The 20598-nt window shown below is 44.0% G+C and overlaps 1 protein-coding gene across 2 annotated transcripts in view; it reads right to left on the bottom strand.

Annotated features, from left to right (window-relative positions):
* Positions 1–20598, bottom strand: part of itga9 (integrin, alpha 9) — a 550508-nt gene that overhangs the window by 407591 nt on the left and 122319 nt on the right. For both annotated transcript variants that reach the window (XM_068032283.1, XM_068032284.1), the window contains 3 exons: positions 13925–14062; positions 9624–9729; positions 1496–1590 (listed from right to left, as the gene is read on the bottom strand). In XM_068032283.1, the coding sequence (XP_067888384.1) occupies positions 1496–1590; positions 9624–9729; positions 13925–14062 (339 nt within the window). The remainder of the gene's footprint in view (positions 1–1495; positions 1591–9623; positions 9730–13924; positions 14063–20598) is intronic.

Here is a 20598-nt window from a genome sequence, read left to right as displayed (position 1 = left end):
AAAATGGTCAAATGTCATCTAGAAACAATAACAAGCTGAATTTTGTTCATCTCCCAACATCGAGCTCCATGGCAGGGTGGGCTGGAAGATCAGAGTGGCAGCGGCCCACCATGAAGCCCGATGCCGGGATTGCCGGGCCTGATCTTGCCGACAGTAGCAAGGCTCCATGGCGGCCCCTCTGCTGCTCGGCGATGGGACCCGACTTTAAATATTTAAATGGGGTGTTTGCATGCATTAAAACCTAACCCACAGTGATCTTACCGGCTGTCCGGGATCTTCAGTATGACAGGCGGCACTCATGCACCTTCACTTTCCCATCCAGGGAAAACCGGCGCCACTGAGGTGGGGAAGGAGGGAACCCAGTATTTTTAATGTAGTGATGGAGGGAAGGGGTGAACTCTGCACTTTGTGCAGTTGGTTGGGAGAAAGGATGAACTCTGAAATTTTAGTGCAGTTGGTGGAGGGGATGGCGCAAGCATTTATTTTCTCAGTAGTGGGGGGTAGATGGGGGCAACTCTGCATTCTCTATGCAGGGCTGGCAGCCCTTTAAAAATGCGCCAGTGCCTACACAGAGACAGTTGACGCCATTCATGGCATCGCCAAGGAGCCCCCCACCACCCCCACCCCCACCCCGGCCACGTGATTGGGGGTGGGGTGGGGGGAGGTGGCCGCACTACATATTCTAATGAGCCGCGGGCTTAAGATCGCAGCGGCGTGGCGGTGCGCGGCCCTTGCGGCAGGAAAACACAAATCCTATCACTCATTTGAAATGTGTTAAGTATTTTCTGTTTAGAGCAACTCAGTGATGAATGGAGTAGAGTTAAATAGATTTACTGCTGATTACTTTGCTCTGAAGTTGGCAGAAATCTTAATCTCATTGTAATATCTGTGCATTGGTCAAGATGTAACTATATTTCATTCATTTTGTATTGAGCTACTTGAAAGCAAATTTCTGAAAATCTCTCTGGTGTAAAACTCACGCTCAGGACTTCAACAGTGATTGCCAATTCACAATTGGACAATTGGACCCTTGTATAAAATGTTCACATGGGTCCAGAAAATGCAACCTGTACAGTGAATTTTACAGTATCAATTACAGGGGAAGAAAGTTTCTCACAGTCATTAGTTAGTGGTGTTCAATGATCACATTTTTTATCCACAAGCATTTAAGTTATATCAGTCCAAGTAAACTGTTTGATCTTCCTTCAAAATGAAAATGAAGCAGACATTTTCACTCCCTCTAAAAACAAACAGCAAAGGACTTTTCTTTCCACTAGAAAGTTAAATGCAAGACTGATAGACCGGGTACTGTCATCAGAAATCCTGGAAGTGGCGGCTGGTGATGGTGAGCCACCACAGATCTACCCAAAATCAGACAGAAAGGAAGAGGAAAATCTACCCTACAATGTATTTCCTACTCTGTGTAAAGGATAGTGCCATAAACCAGCACTGGGAAGTCACCCTGATACAATTAGAAAAATCAATGAATAGTTACCATTGAATATTTGGAGACTATTCCATTGGCATCTCCATGGTAAATGTAGACAGCACCTCTATAATCATTTTCACTGGGCGCACCAATCGCAACATCTGAAAAGAAAAAATATTTTCAGTAACATCAGGTAAATGAGTATGGGATTAATAGTGTTTTGGTCGAGCTTGGGTGTGCTACTGGACTCGGGCCATATGGCTGTGGTACAGGACTCAGGCCTTGTGGCTGTGGTACTGGATTCCAGCCTGCTGGCTGTGGTACTGGACACCGGCCTGGTGGCTGTGGTACTGGACTCAGGCCTGCTGGCTGTGGTACTGGACTCAGGCCTGGTGGCTGTGGTAATGGACTCAGGCCTGCTGGTTGTGGTACTGGACTCCGGGCTGGTGTCTGTGGTACTGGACTCAGGCCTGATGGTTGTGTCACTGGACTCTGGGCTGGTGTCTGTGGTACTGGACTCAGGCCTGCCGGCTGTGGTACTGGACTCAGGCCTGCTGGCTGAGGTACTGTACTCAGGCACGCTGGCTGAGGTACTGTACTCAGGCCTGCTGGCAGTGGTACTGGACTCCGGCCTGGTGACTGTGGTACCGGACTCAGGGCTGGTGGCTGTGGTACCGGACTCAGGACTGCTGGCTGTGGTACTGGACTCAGGCCTGCTGGCTGAGGTACTGGACTCCAGCCTGGTAGCTGTGATACTGGACTCCGGCCTGATGGCTGAGGTACTGGACTCAGGCCTGGTGGCTGAGGTACTGGACTCAGGCCTGGTGGCTGAGGTACTGGACTCCGGCCTGCTGGCTGAGGTACTGGACTCCAGTCTGATGGCTGAGGTACTGGACTCCAGCATGGTGGCTGTGGTACTGGACTAAGGCCTGTTCGCTGTGGTACTGGACTCAGGCCTGCTGGCTGTGGTACTGGACTCCGGGCTGGTGGCTGAGGTACTGGACTCAGGCCTGGTGGCTGTGGTATTGGACTCACGCCTGGTGGCTGTGGTACTGGACTCAGGCCTGGTGGCTATGGGACTGGACTCAGGCCTGCTGGCTGTGGTACTGGACTCAGGCCTGGTGGCTGCAGTACTGGACTCAGGTCTGCTGGCTGTGGTACTGGACTCAGGCCTGGTGGCTGAGGTACCGGACTCAGGCCTGGTGGCTGAGGTACCGGACTCAGGCCTGGTGGCTGAGGTACTGGACTCAGGCCTGGTGGCTATGGTACTGGACTCAGGCCTAGTAACTGAGGGACTGTATTCAGGCCTGGTTATTATTATGCACATGGTAGCCACAACATATTCAAAATTCTAAAGCACAGTTTTTAGTAAAATAAATGGAACAGATGATTTGTTAAACTCCTGCCACCCTTTTCCACAGTTCTTTCATTCTACCTTTCATTTTATTCTGAAACTATCTAATCTAATCTCCTCATACTTTTGTGGAGGGCGGATGGTTTAAACTAATTTGGATGGAGAGGGGAACCAGGATGAAGCATCAGAGAGAAGAAGGAGCATGGAGGATTGGGAGAATTTAGAATAATCAGGAATCTTCTTCATCAGTATGTTTCCAGTCCAATGAGGAAGGAAGCAGTGTTGGATCTCGTTCTGTGGAACGAAATGAAACATCTTTCAATGGGAAAGCATTTGGGAAACAGCGATAACAATATCATTAAGTTTAGAGTATCATAGAAAGGGGCAAGGAGCACTCTAAAATGAAGATATTTAACTGGAAGCGGGCTAATTTCAGTGAGCTGCACAGCGATCTGCCCCAGGTGGACTGGGAATAAAGATTAGCTGGTGAAATGGTAAATGAGTACTGGGAGGCCTTCAAGGAGACTAAGCATTTTCCTATAGGGGGAAAGGAAGGGCATTCAAAGCTAGAGCTCCCTCGATGGCTAAAGCTATAGGTGGCTAAATCAGACAGCCCCCGGAAATGGGCACCAGGATCACGATGCGTGATTATCCAGTGCCCATGCAGTGCATTTCAGGTAGCTCACCTACATTGTGCAAATGAGTTGAATGATTTCAGCACCCAGCGAGTGCTAACCATCATGCTCATTAGCCGACTGCATCAGCAGGAGACTAATACCATGAGTGGCTAGCACTACTTAAAGCTAGTCTGCACCTCTTAAAGGGGAGATGCATTGTGGCTGGAGAAGATGCGGGCATTCATGCAACAAGTGAATCTGACCTGGGAAACCATGAAGGATGGCACATCATGGGAGACAGCGGGCTCCATGGCGTTCAGCTGCTGAACTGGAGGACTTGGAAGAGGAGGTGGTAAGTAGAAGAGATGTTCTGTATCCGCAAGAGGTCCTTCAGACACACATTCGGAAGGCAATGGGAGCAGATGGTCCTGGAGGTCAAAACCAGGAGTCAAACCCTAAGGACCTAGATGCAGTGCTGCAAGTTCTGTGACCTCACACGAGTGGTCAAGGTCAGTGAATGCATCTTCAAGTGCCAAATCCTACCAACTGCACCACTAGCCTCAGCCACTGCTCAATTCATCACACCCCCATCACTCACCTACCAACAATCTCTATCAATCAAGACCCATATCTAACCTTCATATGCTTCACCTCACTCTCACATAGTTAGCAATGCTGCAAGCTTCAAACCCACATCTCACAGCTTACAAACACTGCTAGCTATTCAACCATCTAACAGCCACATCACTCAGATTTCACAACACTCAATGGCAGACTTCTATCTCTCATACAGAACAAGGGTGCACAAAACTAGGGATAGCAGAAGCTAAAGGGAGGGGGGCAGGCAAGCATGTATATCCTAACCCCCATGGGGGAGATGGTGCCATTATCACGATGCCCATTGCTGAGGCCGTGGCCAGTAGCGGTGCTGAAATCATCAAAGATGATGATATCCTCAGACCTAATCCTCCTTCTAATATCCCACCTCCCCCTCAGCTTACTCTTCTGATTTACAAGCTGCAGAAGATGTTAGCACGCACAGCTTACTTGACCTCCCTTCATGCACCACAACATTAGCCTTTTTCCTTTTTCCTTTCAAATGCCCAAGAAGTGCGACCTGTCCAGACATTGGGGGAACAGCAAGAAGACAGTAATAAAGACACTCGATATTACACTTGCAGCCACTAGTTCAGATACTGACACTGCTTAATTTAGAGAATAGCATAGAAATAGAATCTACACATGATAAAACACCAGGTCCGAGTGGCTTGCAATTATGTCAGGGGGCAAGATTAACACAGATGTCAGTTGACCAGAGGGCAAAGTTGCACATATGTTATGCTGCCAAAGATGAGGACTTTGATGGGACAAACTACTGAAGAAGGCTGATGGTTACACACAATTAAATGCTCGGTGCATTCGATGTAAAGCACATGAGGAGTCCAGCACCAACATGGCAGAGCACTTTGCACAGAGCATCCCAGCATGGAAGTGGAGGCCAACTACATTTCCACACTTAAAGACCCAATCGTGATGCAGCATCTGATAGCCGATGTCACACCTTCCACTGCAGCACAAGCAGAAGTCACCTAAAATCTGAGTGCTACCATGAAAGGTCAGACTGCTGCCATAATTTCTGTGGATTACTTCTTCTTCTTCTTAGGCAGTCCCTCTGGAACAAGGATGACTTTCTTCCACTCCAGGGTTGTGGGTTCTTAGTTGACTGAATCTGCCACAGGTGGGGCAGGTGGTGTTTGATGAGGTGAGTGGATGGGATGCTCGAATTTCCAAATGCTCCTTCTGCTGTTTGTACTTGGTCACTGCCTGGGCATATCGACGTAGTTCGCACTGGCTGGCACCTTCACGAATGTTTCTTCTCCATTTTGGGCAGTCTCGGGCAAGAGGTTCCCATGAATCAGTGGAGATGTCACATTTTTTCAGGGGGGCTTTAAGGACATCCTTGTAGCATTTCCTCTATCCTGCTGGTAACCTCTTGCCATGTCGGAGCTCAGAGTAGAAAGCTTGTTTTGGGAGTCTTGTCAGGCATGTGGACGATTTGGCCCACCCAATGTAACTGACAAGCCATGACCAGTGTCTTGATACTGGGGATGTTGGCCTGAAAGAGGACACTGATATTGGAGTGCCTGTCCTGCCACTGAATTTGCAAGATCTTGTGGAGGCACCGCTGGTGATCTCTCTCCAGGGCTTTGAGATGTCTGCTGTACAGTGTCCATGTTTCCGACACATACAGGAGGGCAGGTAACACAGTGGCCCTGTAGATCATGAGATTGGTGGCAGACTTGAGGTTTTTGTCATCAAACACTCTTTTCCTCAGACGACTGAAGGCTGCGCTGGCACACTGGAGGCGATGACTGTGGATTACAGTGTGCAGAGGGCTTACAGGGTATCACAGCTGTCTAAGAAGCTGTCCTCCAACACATTACTAGGATTGCCACTCCCCCAGAGGAGTGGCAGTGGCTCTATGGAGAACAAACCTGCTGTCCTCTCTCAAGATGACAGACTTCATTCTCCCATCACAGCCACTCTGCCAGTGCCTTTGCTGTTGCCTGTCAGCCAGCCAGCTCAGACTGCTGCGGCCCATGCAAAAATGGTGCTGCTGACACCGGCCCTTCCAAGGCCAGAGGTGTCCATGGCCATCCTCCAGGGCCATCTGCAGTCTCCTCTGCTGAAAGTCAACAGACTTCTGCCAGCCATATTGCAAATACTGGGGTAGCACTGCGTAGAAGCACGCGGACAGGCAAAGGCACATGGAAGACAGGCACTAAGGGAATGCATAGGACTTTTATATGCAATATGCCACAATTTCATGTCTAAACTTGGCTTGAAATGTTTATTTTGTGGTGGTTTTGATTTTTACATGGTAGTCAAGTAGACACTATGACAGAGGGAAGGTAAGGTGTGGGATTGTTGGTAATTGGGGTTGTGGTTACTGCTATCACACCCAGATGAGTTCTTCACTGACAGCCCGCGCAGGAAGTAGCTGCCTAGGTTGCCTCCTCCTTTCCTCCTCTTCATGCTCCTCAGCTGCTCACCATAAAACTGGTGGCAAGGGTTGTCCTCTCATGATGGCAAGGTTATAAAGCATGCAGTAGAGCACCATGGATCTTGACACCCACTCTGCAGAGTACTGCAGAGCTCCTCCAGAGCTGAACAGTTGTTTCAGCATGCCAATGATCTTCGCTATCACATTTCATGTGGCTGCATAGCTTTCATTGTATACAGGTTGTATATATGTGCGTGGGTGACGATTGGAGTCATCAGCCATGTCACCCTTGACTCCCAGCAGCCACCCTTTGGTATATCATGGTGGCTCAAATGCAGCTGGCACAGCGGATTGCCATAGAATGAAGGCATCATGACTGCTGCCAGGATATCAGGCATGACCTGCATGACTCACTGTCTACGGTCACACACCACCTGTTCTTTCGAATGGAAGCCCTTTCGGTTGCAGTACTTGGCAGAATTGGCATGCAATGCCACAATGCAATGTGCGTACAGTCAATTGCACCTTGCTCCATTGGGAAGCATGCAATCATAGTGAAGCTCCAACAGTTTCTCTTTGGCAAGAAAGAATGAAATGTAGTTAGCTCTCTTTGAATAGACAGTTTCGTTGATCTCCCTTATGTAACAGTGGATGGCAAACAGAGAGATGTTGTAAATATCTCTAGCTCACAGGGAATCAGACCCATAAATGTTCATCACCATGTGGTTCTTGCCCTCCTCTGAGGTTGCAGTTGTGGCTGCAGCAGATGGCAGATTTCAGTGAGGATATCCTTACTGAAGCAGACTTCTCACACATTATTCCTCACTGATATTCAGGTAAGGGAATTGTTCTCTGAGCACTCTGAGCGGACATGGTCTCCTGCTAAGAGCCCTTCTCCCCCAGCACTCCTCCAGCAACTTGTCCTACTCTGCGTGGCCTCTGTTCATTCTCCAAGTCATGCTGTATTCCAAGTGGAATGCCTACTAGTGAACCCATGTCTGGAAGCAACTGATTTGTGCAGAAGCCTTAAAGCCAACGAAAAGTCCTTCTGCACCTACCACACCATTCACTGTGAACCTTTGCAATTTGAAACAACTATAGAAAGCAACAAACACTTGTAGAATCATCACAACAACCTGAAGAAATCAACCAGCAACGAACCGTAAGTAGTTGATGATTCCTTTAAATTGCGCGAGGAGTGGCGGAGAGGAGGGGGTGGTCCTTCCTGCAGCTGAATGTATGCTCAGCTGTGCAAGGTTAAGAGGGGGCATTAGCTTGAGCGTTGAGCTCCAAAATGGCACCACTGGTTTCAGATCAGTGTTGCAAGCTGATTGATGTCATAATTTGCCTGCTCTGTATACTTCCAGCAGATGTTCACTACACATGCGTTAATGCCCTCACAAATTTGGCATTGGCATAAATCACCCCAAAAATGTGCGCTCCCGTCACAGATGCCATTTTGGAGCTCTTAAGGGCACTCGTAACTTCCAAAAGATGGATGCTGATGAGCCCAATTTCTCGCCCACTGCAAGTAAAATTAAACAGTAAAGGCACACTTAAGATAAATGTCATGTTCATAATACAGTAGAGAATCAAGCAGAATACAAAGATTGAAGAGGAGAATTGAAAAAGGAAATAAGAGGGTTAAAGAGAATATATGAGAAAAGATTAATGGATAAAATAAAAGGAAACACTAAAATATTTCATAAAGATACAAAGAGTAAAAATAATAGTCAAATGAAAGGTGGGGCTGGTTAAAGACCAAAAAGGAAATCCTGTTGGGGCAGAGAGCATAACTGAGGTTCTAAATGAGTACTTTGCATTGTCTTCACAAAACAAGATGCTGCCAATGACAGTCAAAGAGTGGGGTGGGGGGGGGGCATGGTGGGTAGGCTAATTAGATTGGATAAAAATAGGTAAAAAGAAGCTACTTAGAAGGTTGGCAGTATTCAAAGTAGAAAAGTCACCCAGTTCAGACGGGATACATTCTAGGTTGCTGAGGAAAGTAAGGATGGAAAAAGCAGAGGCTGTGGTCATAATTTTTCAATCCTCCATGGATATGGAAGTGGTGCCAGAGGATTGAAGGGTTACAAATGCTACAGCACTGTTCAAAAAACGGGGACAGGGGCAAACCCATTAACTATAGATCATTTAGCCTAACGTCGGTGTTGAGGAAATTTCCCCGAGACTATAACCCGGGACAAAATTAATTGTGACTTGGGACTAGAGAAGCTGAGATTGTTCTCCTTAGAACAGAGAAGGTCAAGGGAAGATTTAATTGAGGTGTTCCAAATTATCAAGAGTTTTGATAGAGTAAATAAGGAGAAACTGTTTCCACTGCCAAGAGGGTTGGCAACCAGAGGACGCAGCTTTAAAATATTTGGCTCAAGAACCAGAGGGGAGGACAATTTCTTTTCGCATTGAATGGTTATGATCTGTAATGCACTGCCTGAAAGGGTGGTAGTAGCAGATTCAATACTAACCTACAAAGGAGAATTGCAGAGATACTTGAAAAGGAAAGATCTGTAGGGCTATGGGGAAAGAATTGGGGTGTGGGACTAATAGGATAGCTCTTTCTTTACTCGTGGATGTTGAGCTTTGTTTGGTCCTAATATAGACCGAATGGCCTTCTCCTGATCTTAGGTCTTTTGTCTCCCTTTTTGGAAATGTGGGCAGTTTTTTATGACAACTTTTTTATTGGCTCAACGGGTACTGAAAGACTAGTTCTCTAGCCAATCAGAATCCTAGTTATTAAACTAGAAAACAAAAGCAAAATATTCCGGATGCTAGAAATCTGAAATAAGAACAGAAAGTGCTGGAAATACTCAGCACGATGATCATCAGTTCTGACGAAAGGTCATCGATCTTTAATGCTAACTCTGTTTTTCTCTCCACAGATACTGCCAGACCTGCTGAGAATTTCTAGCATTTTCTGTTTTTATCCTAGTTCTTGAATATTGATACGGCCAAATACTGTAGCAAAAATCACACCTGAAGCAAAAGATAATACCAGCACTAAATAAACTCCAGAGTGAATCCTGCAGCCTAATAGCACCGGGACCAGTGAGTTGTGGTTTAATATTATTTTAAAATTGAATATGGTGAATATAGGGACAGGTAAAGAGCTGGTAAAATAGTTTTATAAAATGGGAAGGAAAATTGATATATTTCGATAAGCTTTAGAAATTTAGATTTAGGAATACATCAGGAAGTACTGACCTGGAAACCCATCATCATCAATGTCGCCCAGAGATCCAATGCTATTTCCAAAGTGAGCATTGTACACGCCATCACCCCTTAAAATCTGCTGTTCCTCCAATGCTGCCTACAAACAGGGAATAAGGCATGCTGAGTAAATCGTCTGATCTGATCGTCAAGGACAATCTGCGTGATATTCTGCTCCCTTCAGCAAATACCAGCTCTGTGCTCTGGAAGACTCCAGACTGACTTTCACCAAAAAGTTAAGACCAATTTATTATTTTACTCAAAAGCACTTTGCATTACTTGTGGAGTTTTGTTTGGTCCTGATCTAGTTTCTTTGAAACCTTATCTTTACTGTGCCAAAATGAAAAAACTAAATTTGACTTCAGCTATGGCTCAGTTGGTAGCACTCTCACTTCAGAGTCAGAAGTTTATGGCTTCAGGTCCCACTCCAGAGACTTGAGCACGAAAATCTATAGTCGCGGTCCAGTGCTATAGTACCAAGAGTTGGTCGGAGGTGCTGTATTTTGGATCATATGTTAAACCGAGGCTCCATCTGTCCTCTCAAATGAGCACAAAAAGTCCCATGACACTATTTCGAAGACGAGCAGCAGTAATATCCAGGTGATCTGGCCAATATTTATCCTTCAATCAACATCACTAAAACAGATTATCTTGGTCATGATCACATTGCTGTTTAGTTTAGTTTAGTTTAGTTTAGAGATACAACACTGAAACAGGCCCTTCGGCCCACCGAGTCTGTGCCGACCATCAACCACCCATTTATACTAATCCTACACTAATCCCATATTCCATATATAGCGATCTTGCTACAATTTGGCTGCTGCATTTCTGACATTACAACAGTTGCTTTTCACACTTCTTTAAAATGCTTTGGGATGTCCTGAGGTTGTGAAAGGCACTGCACAAATGCAAGTCTTTCTTTTAATTCAGCTGATAAGGAGTTGTCTGCTTGCAGTCATTTTGGGGTAAAGCCAGGCAATGGCACAATCTACTTGTAAAGAAGGCAGCAATGGAGCATTTCTGCTTCAATGATATTTATTTTCTTCTCATCCTTCCTGAAAAGGCCTCCCTTGAGATGTGGGAAATGGGGCACTGGCAATCAACAGCAGAATCTTTGCAGGAAGGATGGATAAAACAAAAGCATAATTGGAATGAATTTACACGACAAAGTTCAGATGTCCTCAAACATTCATTTAGGAAAAAAAAGCTATTAGATTTTTCATCAAAGAAAATTATTTATTAGTGCCTTTTTAAGCTCCCTATGATTACTGGCAGAGCATTCTGGAGGGTGAGGACAAGCAATGAAATGCCTGTATTGTACCACTTGCCCCCTTACCCCATGTGAGATAGTGATTTATTTGTACTTTTTCCAATCTAGCATTTGCTGCTCATGATGTGATTTTCTCTGTACTGGGGAGAGCAAACACAGATTAGTTGACCAATTCAATAAACCTCACCATCTGTCTACAAGTGTGAAAATGGGATGAACTGCAGTTTATTTTATGAAACGAAAGCAAATCTTTTGCAATATCCAAACAAAAATTCAAACTCACTTCTGAGTTAATGACCTGATGGCAAAATGGGTTGAGAGGGGTAAAATGGAACCAAAGATTGACAGCAAAAACTGTAATGGAGCAATGGGTGATCTTTAAGGAGGAGATGTTTCAGGTACAGGCTAGGTATATTCCAACAAGGGAAAAAGGTAAGGGAACGAAAGCCTGAGCTCCTATTTGACAAGGGAGATAGAGAATATAATGAAACAAAAAAAGATGGCGTATGATGCACATCAGGCGAATTCTTCAAGCGAGAATCAGCCAAATACAATAAATTGAGAGGGGAAGTTAAGGGGAAAACAAGATTGGAAAAGAGAGAATATGAGAATACAATGCAGTTAAGATAAAAGGGAACCCAAATATCTTCTTACCAGCATGTAAATAGTAAGCGGGTAATAAGAGGTGGGATGGGGCCTATTAAAAACAAAGAGGCTGATATATGCTTCAAGGCACACAGCAAGGCTAGAATACTTAATGAGTACTTTGTATCGGTGTATACTAAGGAAGAGGATGCTGACAAAATATCAGTCGAAGTGAAGATGCTAGAAGCAATGGATGAGGTGAAACTTGATAGACAGGATGTACTGAAAAGGCTGGCTATGCTGAGAGTGGATAAGTCGCCTGGTCTTGATGACTTGCTAAAGGAAGTGCAGTGGAGATAGCGGAAGGGCTTGCCATAATCTTCCAATCTGCTCCAAAATAAAGGAAAATTGAAGCCTCTGCAAATCGAGCTAATTCTACAGTTGCCAGAGGATTGGAGAGTAGCAAATGTGACACCCTTATTCAAGAAAGGGTATAGGGACATTCCTAGCAACTACAGGCCAGTAAGTTTAACAATTATTGTGGGTAAGGTTTTAGGAACAGTAATCTGGAAAAAAGTCAACAGGCACTTGGAGAGGTTTGTGTTAATTAAGCAGAGCCAGCACAGATTTGTAAAAGACAGATCATGGTTGACTAATCTAATTGATTTTTTTGATGAAGTAACAGAGAAAGATAATGAAGGGAAAGCAATGGACATTTTCTATATGGATTTTAAGAAAGCATTTGACAAAGTACCACAAATTGGTTACCAAAATTGAGGCTCATGGAGTAGGAGGGTCAGTGTCAGGTTGGATAAAAAAATTGGCTTAAGGACTGAAAACAGCAAGTCGTGGTAAATGGATGTTTTTCAGACTGGAGGATGTTAGACAACGGTGTTCCCCAAGGGTCAGTGCTCGAACCACTGCTGTTTTTGATATATGTAAATGACTTGGATATTGGAATACAGAATAAAATTTCAAAATTTGCCAATGAGACCGAACTTGAAGGTGTGGCAGACAGTGAGGATGATACCAATTAACTACAATAGGACATAGATAGCCAGCAGAATGGGCTGACAAGTGGGAAATGGAATTTAATAAAGAGAAGTGTGAGGTGATGCATTTTGGCAAAATGGATAGGGAGTGGCAACGTAGACTAAATGGTACAGTTCTAAAGAGTATAGGAACAGAGAGACCTGGTTGGGGGTGGGATTCATGTGCACAGATATTTAAAGGTGGCAGGACATAGTGAGAAAGTAATTAACAAAGCATATGGGATCATGAACTTCATAAATAGAGGTATTGAGTTCAAAAGCAGGGATGTTATGTTAAACCTTTATAAAGATCTGGTAAGGCCACAACTACTGTACTGCATCCCGTTCTAGTCACCACACTTTAGGAAGGATGTGAGGATCCTTGAGAGGGTGCAGAGGAGACTTATCAGAATGGTTCCAGGGATGACAGATTTTAGTTACAAGGTTAGGTTGGAGAAGCTGGGGTTGTTCTCCTTGGAGCAAAGTACATAGAGGTGTACAAGATTATGACAGGTTTGGGGAGGGTAGACAAAGAAAAGCTATTCCCATTAACTGACCATACCAGGACTAGGGGACACAGAGTTAAGGTTTTGGGCAGGAGATGGAGGGGGAATATGAGGAAGAACCTTTTTACGCAGTGAGTGTTAATGACCTGGAACTCGCTGCCTATAAGGGTGGTAGAAGCAGAAACAATGAATGGTTTCAAAAGGAAATTGGATGGGCAGTTGAGAGAAATGAACTTACAGGGCTATGGGGATAGAGCCAAGGAATGGGACTGATTGGATTATACTGCAGAGAGCCCTCATGGACTCAATGGGCCGAATGGCCTCCATCTGTGCTGTTATGACTCTATGAAAAATCCAACACTCTAATTGAAAGGGCTAACAATTTTTATCTTGCCACCAAAACTTGTAACCCTAAAGAAAAGAAATAAGCTGATTACATTACGACATGCTATTTTGATCCTGCCATATCAGAAAAGCCTGAAGCACTATACATTTCATAGGACTCTGATTCCAATGTAGAGTGCTGCTTGATGTGGAAGTGTTTCATTTGGTGGTTAATTTTCCAATGATTAATCTGCATGCCAGATTCTCCAATCCACACTCCCTGTCAAGCAAATCCTTTATTGGGATGTAGCCTTGGGAACTTCATCCTATATGTATATACTGTGCACATTTTCCTTTGTCACTGAGGCCCATGGTCTAGTTTCATTACTTTGTGGCAAAGACCGTCAAAATAGGGGTGAAATTGCACCCTCTTCATACAGCAAACACTACTCTGATTAACTCTGCACAGACCAAGATAAAAAGGGGTTTCTCCCATTCAGTCCATTATTTTTGTCGAAATAAGCAACAAAGCACTGCAAAAGTAAACCATCACATGTTGATCTCAAAGATTAAACTTACATTGCCCTTGTTGATGAACACAGTTACTTGGCCTTCATCTCTTATCTCCGAAAACATGGGGGCTCCAACCAGAAGATCTGAGTAGCCATCTGAGTTCAAATCAACTGTGCATAGCGATGAGCCAAAATAGGACCCCAACTAGAATGAATAGATTCAAAATGTATTATACATATATGCTGGATAAATGATTCTACCATTCAATAAAATCTTCACTGTAAGATCACTGACTTCACATTTCAATATAATATTGTAATCCTGGGGCACATTTCTGTGCTTAATGTTTTATTGTAAGAAAATTCAAAGCTGAGTTGTATGAAAATCAATCGTTGAATGAAGCAGTCACTATTCTTTATCCCAGCTACCTCAATAATTTTTTTTGTTCACTTTCAATTTAAAAGTCTTCTGAGCGAGAACACTTACCCACCGGAAATGTACATTGCATGTGCATTGAGCCTGATTTTCCAAGCATTTAAAATGATAATCAGAAAATCGTGCAGGCACATGCCTGAATTTGATCTGCACTGGTGATGATTGAGGCTCCCAGCAGTGGAAGGAAGTCAGAATATAATGACTTTAATGTAAAATACTGCTCCATTATCATATTGAAGAAGGTATCAGCCACTTGATAGAATGTTTGCTCAAATAATGCACACACAATGCTTGATAAAGTACTTTGAGTTTTACCAACAGACTGGTATTTTAGAGTCTACTGGAACACAGTCTGCTTAATGATAGTTGATCATTATGCTTTTAATACATTCAGCAAGGCAAACAAATGATGGTTAGGTTAGCTTCAGCACTCTAAGGAGCAGTGCTTCATAATACACAAGGCAAAACAGCAGAGATGCTTAAACCCAGCAAGCAAAAACAATTAATGCAATTGTACAACTGCCAACTTTTCTACTTCTGTGCCCAATGTCTGACTTGTTATTGGTATCTGATAACAAGTCAGGATCGGGGAGGCAGCAGCTTCCTTTCTGACAAGATCAAGCGATGTACAAAGTACCTTTGGAGGTACACAACAAATCCCACCCAATAATAAGCAAAACAACCTGGGAGGCGACTGCTTCAAAAGTCACCTGCCAGGTCAAAGAACTGGGATTGACAGTCAGGTGCAGTTCACCGATGTTTGAGAACATGTACTTTACTGCCAGACAAAATCTCACAAAGGAAATGAGACACAGTCCGGTCCTTCCAACACCTCTCCCACCTGCATCTAACATCATTGTTCCCATAGATCTAACTCCATTATCATAGTGAAAATTGGGGTTTCAGGAAGTGATTCTTGGCAGCAATGGAGCGTTTGTCAGGAAGGTCAGCCATATCAACACAGTTAATGTCTTTCACTGTTACGCACATTTATAATTAATTATTTGGTAGTCTATTCATCGAGATTCCAGAGAGGGAACTAGGATTACGTGGCATAAAAACAGAAAACACTGGAAATACACAGCAGGTCAGGCAATATGGGCTGGATTCTCGCAGTGAGCATACCAAAGAGCCGCCACAATCTCAAGCGCAGCGGCTGATTTAAATAGCCGGGGCGGCCCTCACCACCCCCCCCCCCCACCCCTGATTACATGGAGGGGGCAGGTTGTCCATCCCCAGCAATGGCGTCAGCTGCATGTGTGCAGGCGCTGACACCATCTTTAAAGGGCAGTCAGCCCTGCTAGGGCGGCACAGTGGCGCAGTGGTTAGCACCGCCGCCTCACAGCTCCAGCGACCCGGGTTCAATTCTGGGTACTACCTGTGTGGAGTTTGCAAGTTCTCCCTGTGTCTGCGTGGGTTTCCTCCGGGTGCTCCGGTTTCCTCCCACATGCCAAAGACTTGCAGGTCGATAGGTAAATTGGCCATTAGCAATTGCCCCTAGTCTGAGTAGGTGGTAGGGAAAATATAGGAACAGGTGGGGATGTGGTAGGAATATGGAATTAGTGTAGGATTAGTATAAATGGGTGGTTGATGGTCGGCACAGACTCAGTGGGCCGAAGGGCCTGTTTAAGTGCTGTATCTCTAAACTAAACTAAACTAAACTAAAGACATATATAATAAAATTGAATGAATACATTTCTTTTGCCCCTTTCCCACCCCCACCCTCCCATAACAATTATGGTAACTATTTGTCCTTCCCTTCCAAAACACTTACCTTTAACATCTGACCTTCTCTCCCCCAAACTGCACAAACTTTAAAGTACAACCCTTCCCACCATCCCCTACATCCATGACGTTTATTTGACCCTGACCACCCCCCCCCCCCACCCTGCACTGATAAACCTACCTTCTTTCCCCCTCTCCGACAGTGTCGCACCTCATTTCCCTGGAGGGGGATCTGATGGCGCGAGAGAGCCGGCCGCCGTGCCAAAGACCGCAGCGGGCCCTCAAGATTGTGGGTGAGTATATGTAAATATATTACTTTTATTAATTTGAATATGCTGATTGTGGTCCCATCGCCCAGCAGCAGGGGGGCTGCCATGAGGCCTCACCGCCACCCGGAGGATCAGGCCGGGTCTTGCCAGCATTGAGGTCCATGGCGGGCCTCATCTGCAGCCATCTTCGGGCACCCCCCCGCGCCCCCCTGCTGCCACAGATCTCGACGTCAAGGGCTGCTTAAAATTCAGCCCTATCTGTGGAGAGAGAAACAGAGTTAACGTTTCAGGTCTATGACCTTCCATCAGAACTCCTGCTGAGTATTTCCAGCATTTCCTGTTTTTATTTCAGATTTCCAGCATCCGCAGTATTTTTCTTAAAAATTGCATGGTGTTTCTATCACTTGTACCAACAAAGGGCTTTTTCTGTAAATAAATAACCAGTGTTTATAAAGAGAACATGTATTTTGGTAACAACAATGCTTCAAAACATGAATGAAAGTTTTGCTGAAAATTATGGGTAAATTCAGGGGCGTACCTAAGTTCTGCAGGGCACAAAGGCTTCATTCAGCTGTAGGCCCATATTGGTCTGAAGTGAGTCAATATCTATAAAGCCAGTGTTTCCATATCAATCCAACAGTGTACTTCTACTAGTAATCTAGGGGTTGTGTTTTGCTTCATAAACAACCCATTTACAGCTAACACCACAATGGCAGTAGGAACAAAATCGCAAAAGAAAGTGAACCACTACAACTGGAGGTCTGCCTGTTCCAATTTTCAGACAGATCTTGACCTAGGTTGCCAGAACACCTGCTGGAAAGAGGCAGGGGCCTATTTAATGAAAGCAAATCTGAGTCAAATTACACAGTTGAGACCCTAATACCAATTTCTCTATTTGCATTACGACCGACTGCTCTTCAACCCGCCAGGTAACCATGGGTAGTACAAGTCAGGTTGTAGCCATTGCACAGCTGCCCATGCTGTGGTACTACAGCTCAGCACTCTCACTAATCTGCAGGAGAGCAGATTGCAGGACTTCCATGAGACAACGTTAGCCTCGATCCGTTCAGTCTCCCTACCTGTCCAAGGCAGAGGAAATGGTGGAACCCAGAGCTTGCATGGCCTCAGTATGAGAAGCCCTAAGAAATGCTACCACTGGTGCCACACACTCCCGCAAGGATGATCAGCTGTAACCTCCATTGAGATGACCACACTCTATGGTTGACTGCCGAGTTTCAATGCCATGTGCCTGATTCCCAGACAATTTTGCAGTTGGAATAAAAACAGAAAGTGCTGGAAATACTCAGCAGGTCAGGCAGCATCTGTGGAGAGAGAAGCAAAGTTAACGTTTCAGGTCTGCGATCTTTCATCAGAACTTGATGCTACACAGACGGCCTCTAAAATGTACATCTGTGCCCTCTTTAGCAGGATTAGGATGCTTGCTTGCCCTCCATGAAAATGTCCTAGCCTGTCTTGTCCTTTCAACCTGCACTTACTCCTGCTCAGTGATTCAACCAGTGCAGATCCCTCAAACTAAATGTCTCTATCATGTGCTGGTACTTGGAAGGGTAAAAGGAAGTGATGGTGCATCTTCAGCTATACAACGTAGTCGTTCTTTTATGTTACTAATTAAATGAGTTTGAAAACTGCCTTAGTTTTTGACCAGTTTTAAGACTTTGTAGATGTTGCTATTCCAGTCATAACAAAGTTTCTAGTTAGATGGTTGTTTGTAAAGAAAAGACATGAAATATATTTTTTGTCTGATGTAAATAAAATGACAACTGCTGGATTACTGCTGTAATATCCCTACAGTATCAATATTTTTGATTTTTCATTCAATAGTTTATGGAAGATTGCTGGAGTAATCTGAATTTGATTTTATAAATGATCTAGAAACGTATCAGTGAATAAACACAGCTGTTTCTGCCTGAAATAAATGCAGCACTTAAGACATAATAACCAGCAACTTTGAAATTAATGTTAATGCAAATAAAGATTATCCATTTTTAGTGGTGGGACTGTACGTGGTTCCAGAATGAAAGTTCATTAAATCTACATTATAAAGCCAATGAACACTGTAAACAGCATTAACATACCTGTTGAAAAATATTAGCAGCTGTACATTAGAATGTACATTGAAGATTAAACACATGGAAAACTTAAGTGAAAGACTGAGAGACACAATTGATTAGAAATACTGTCCTTTAAAAATGTTCAAACCTAGTTCACCTCAAAAACTCTTAAACTCTGTACAAAATGCCAGCCCCTTCTACGATTTAAGTCCTACTCCCCCATCTGGGAACAGGTTTCTGGTCATTGGGAAAATGCTAGAGTCATTAAGGAAGAAATAGCAGGACATTTCGAAAAGCTTAACGCAATCAAACAGAGTCAACACGGTTTTGTGAAAAGGAAATCATGTTTGACAAATTTGCTAGAGTTCTTTGAGGATATAATAAGCAGATTTGATAAAGGAGAACCAGTAGATGTTTTGTATTTGGATTTCCAGAAGGCATTCGATAAGGTGCCACAAAAAAGATTATTGCACAAGATAGGAGCTCACGGTATTGTGGGAAATGTATTAGCATGGATTGAGGATTGGTTAACACACAGAAGACAGAGAGTCGGGATTAATGGGTCTTTTTCAAGTTGGAAAGACGTAACTAGTGGAGTGCCACAAAGATCAGTCCTAGGGCCTCAATTATTTACTATCTATCTTAATGACTTGGAGGAGGGGGCAGAGTGTAATATATCCAAATTTGCTGACGATACAAAAATAGGTGGGAGGGCATGTTGTGATGAGGTCATAAGGAATCTGCAAGATGATATAGATAGGTTGAGTGAGTGGGCAAAGACTTGGCAGATGGAGTTTAATGTAGGAAAGTGTGAGGTCATGCACTTTGGTGGGAAGAATCAAAAGGCAGACTGTTATTTAAATGGAGAGAGACTTCAAAAAAGTGCAGCACAGAGGGATCTGGCTGTTCTTATGCATGAAACACAAAAAGTTAACATGCAGGTGTAGCAAGTAATTTAGAAAGCAAATGGGGGGAATTTTGGCCTTTATTGCTAGGGGGTTGGAGTTTAAAAATAGGGAAGTCTTGTTACAACTGTACAGGGTGTTGGTAAGGCCGCACCTGGAGTACTGTGTACAGTTTTGGTTCCCGTATTTAAGAAAGGATATACTGGCACTGGAGGCAGTTCAAAAGAGATTCACTAGGCTGATTCCTGAGATGAAGAGGTTGACCTATCAAGAATGACTAAACAGGTTAGGCCTTTATTCATTAGAGTTTAGAAGAATGAGGGGTGATCTTATTGAAATGTACAAGATTCTGAGAGGGCTTGACAGGGTAGATGTTGAGAAGATGTTTCCACTAGTGGGGGAATCTCAAACTAGGGGACATAGTTACAGAATAAAGGGACACTCATTTAAAACTGAGATGCGAAGGAATTTCTTCTCTCAGAGGGTAGTGAATGTTTGGAATTCTCTACCTCAGAGAGTTGTGGAGGCTAGATCACTGAAAGTATTTAAAGAGGAGGTAGATAGATTTTTGAAATATCGGGGAGTTGAGGCTATGAGGAGCTGGCATGAAAGAGGAGTTGAGGTCTGGGACAGATCAGCAATGATCTTATTGAATGACAGGGCAGGCTTGAGGGGCCGAATGGCCTACTCCTGCTCCTATTTCTTATGTTCTTATGTTCTATCTCCATTGCACCTTTGGACAGGATATGAGAAAAGTTTTGTCACCTGATTTTTCTGTTTTTCATCTCTAATATTCAACCTTACTTTATTTGTATTCCTGTAGTCAATGATGTTATACACTCCAATTTTCTCTCTTACAAACTCTTCACCTCCATTCCCACCATGTTGAAATTAACGGGCCGATTTTACGAATGTGCATTTCTGGCAGGGACCCTTGCCCACAGGCTGTACATATTGAGGGGTCCCAGTCACACTATTCACAATTTTCTAAATATTAACAGTTGCTTTAAAAATGTGGATTAATTAAGGAAATCTAGCATAGATTTGTTAACAGCAAATCGTTTTTAACGGACTTGATGTAGTTTTTCTATGAGGCAACAGAGAGGGTTGATGAGGGTAATGTGGTTGATGGGCTTCCAAAAGACATTTTAAAGTGCCACGTAACAGGCTTGTCAGCAATATTAAAAATATTAAAGTCCATGGAATAAAAGGGACAGTGGCAGCATGGGTACGAAGTTGGCTGAGTAACAGGAAACAGACAGTGGTGGTGAACGGTTGTTTTTCGGACTGGAGAAAGGTATACTGTGAGGTTCCCCAGGGGTCGGTACTAGGAC

Source organism: Heterodontus francisci, chromosome 5, assembly GCF_036365525.1.
Source record: "Heterodontus francisci isolate sHetFra1 chromosome 5, sHetFra1.hap1, whole genome shotgun sequence".
Classification (NCBI taxonomy): domain Eukaryota; kingdom Metazoa; phylum Chordata; class Chondrichthyes; order Heterodontiformes; family Heterodontidae; genus Heterodontus; species Heterodontus francisci.
The sequence above is the reverse complement of the archived record's forward strand: the minus strand, read 5'-3'. Positions and strand labels throughout refer to the sequence as shown.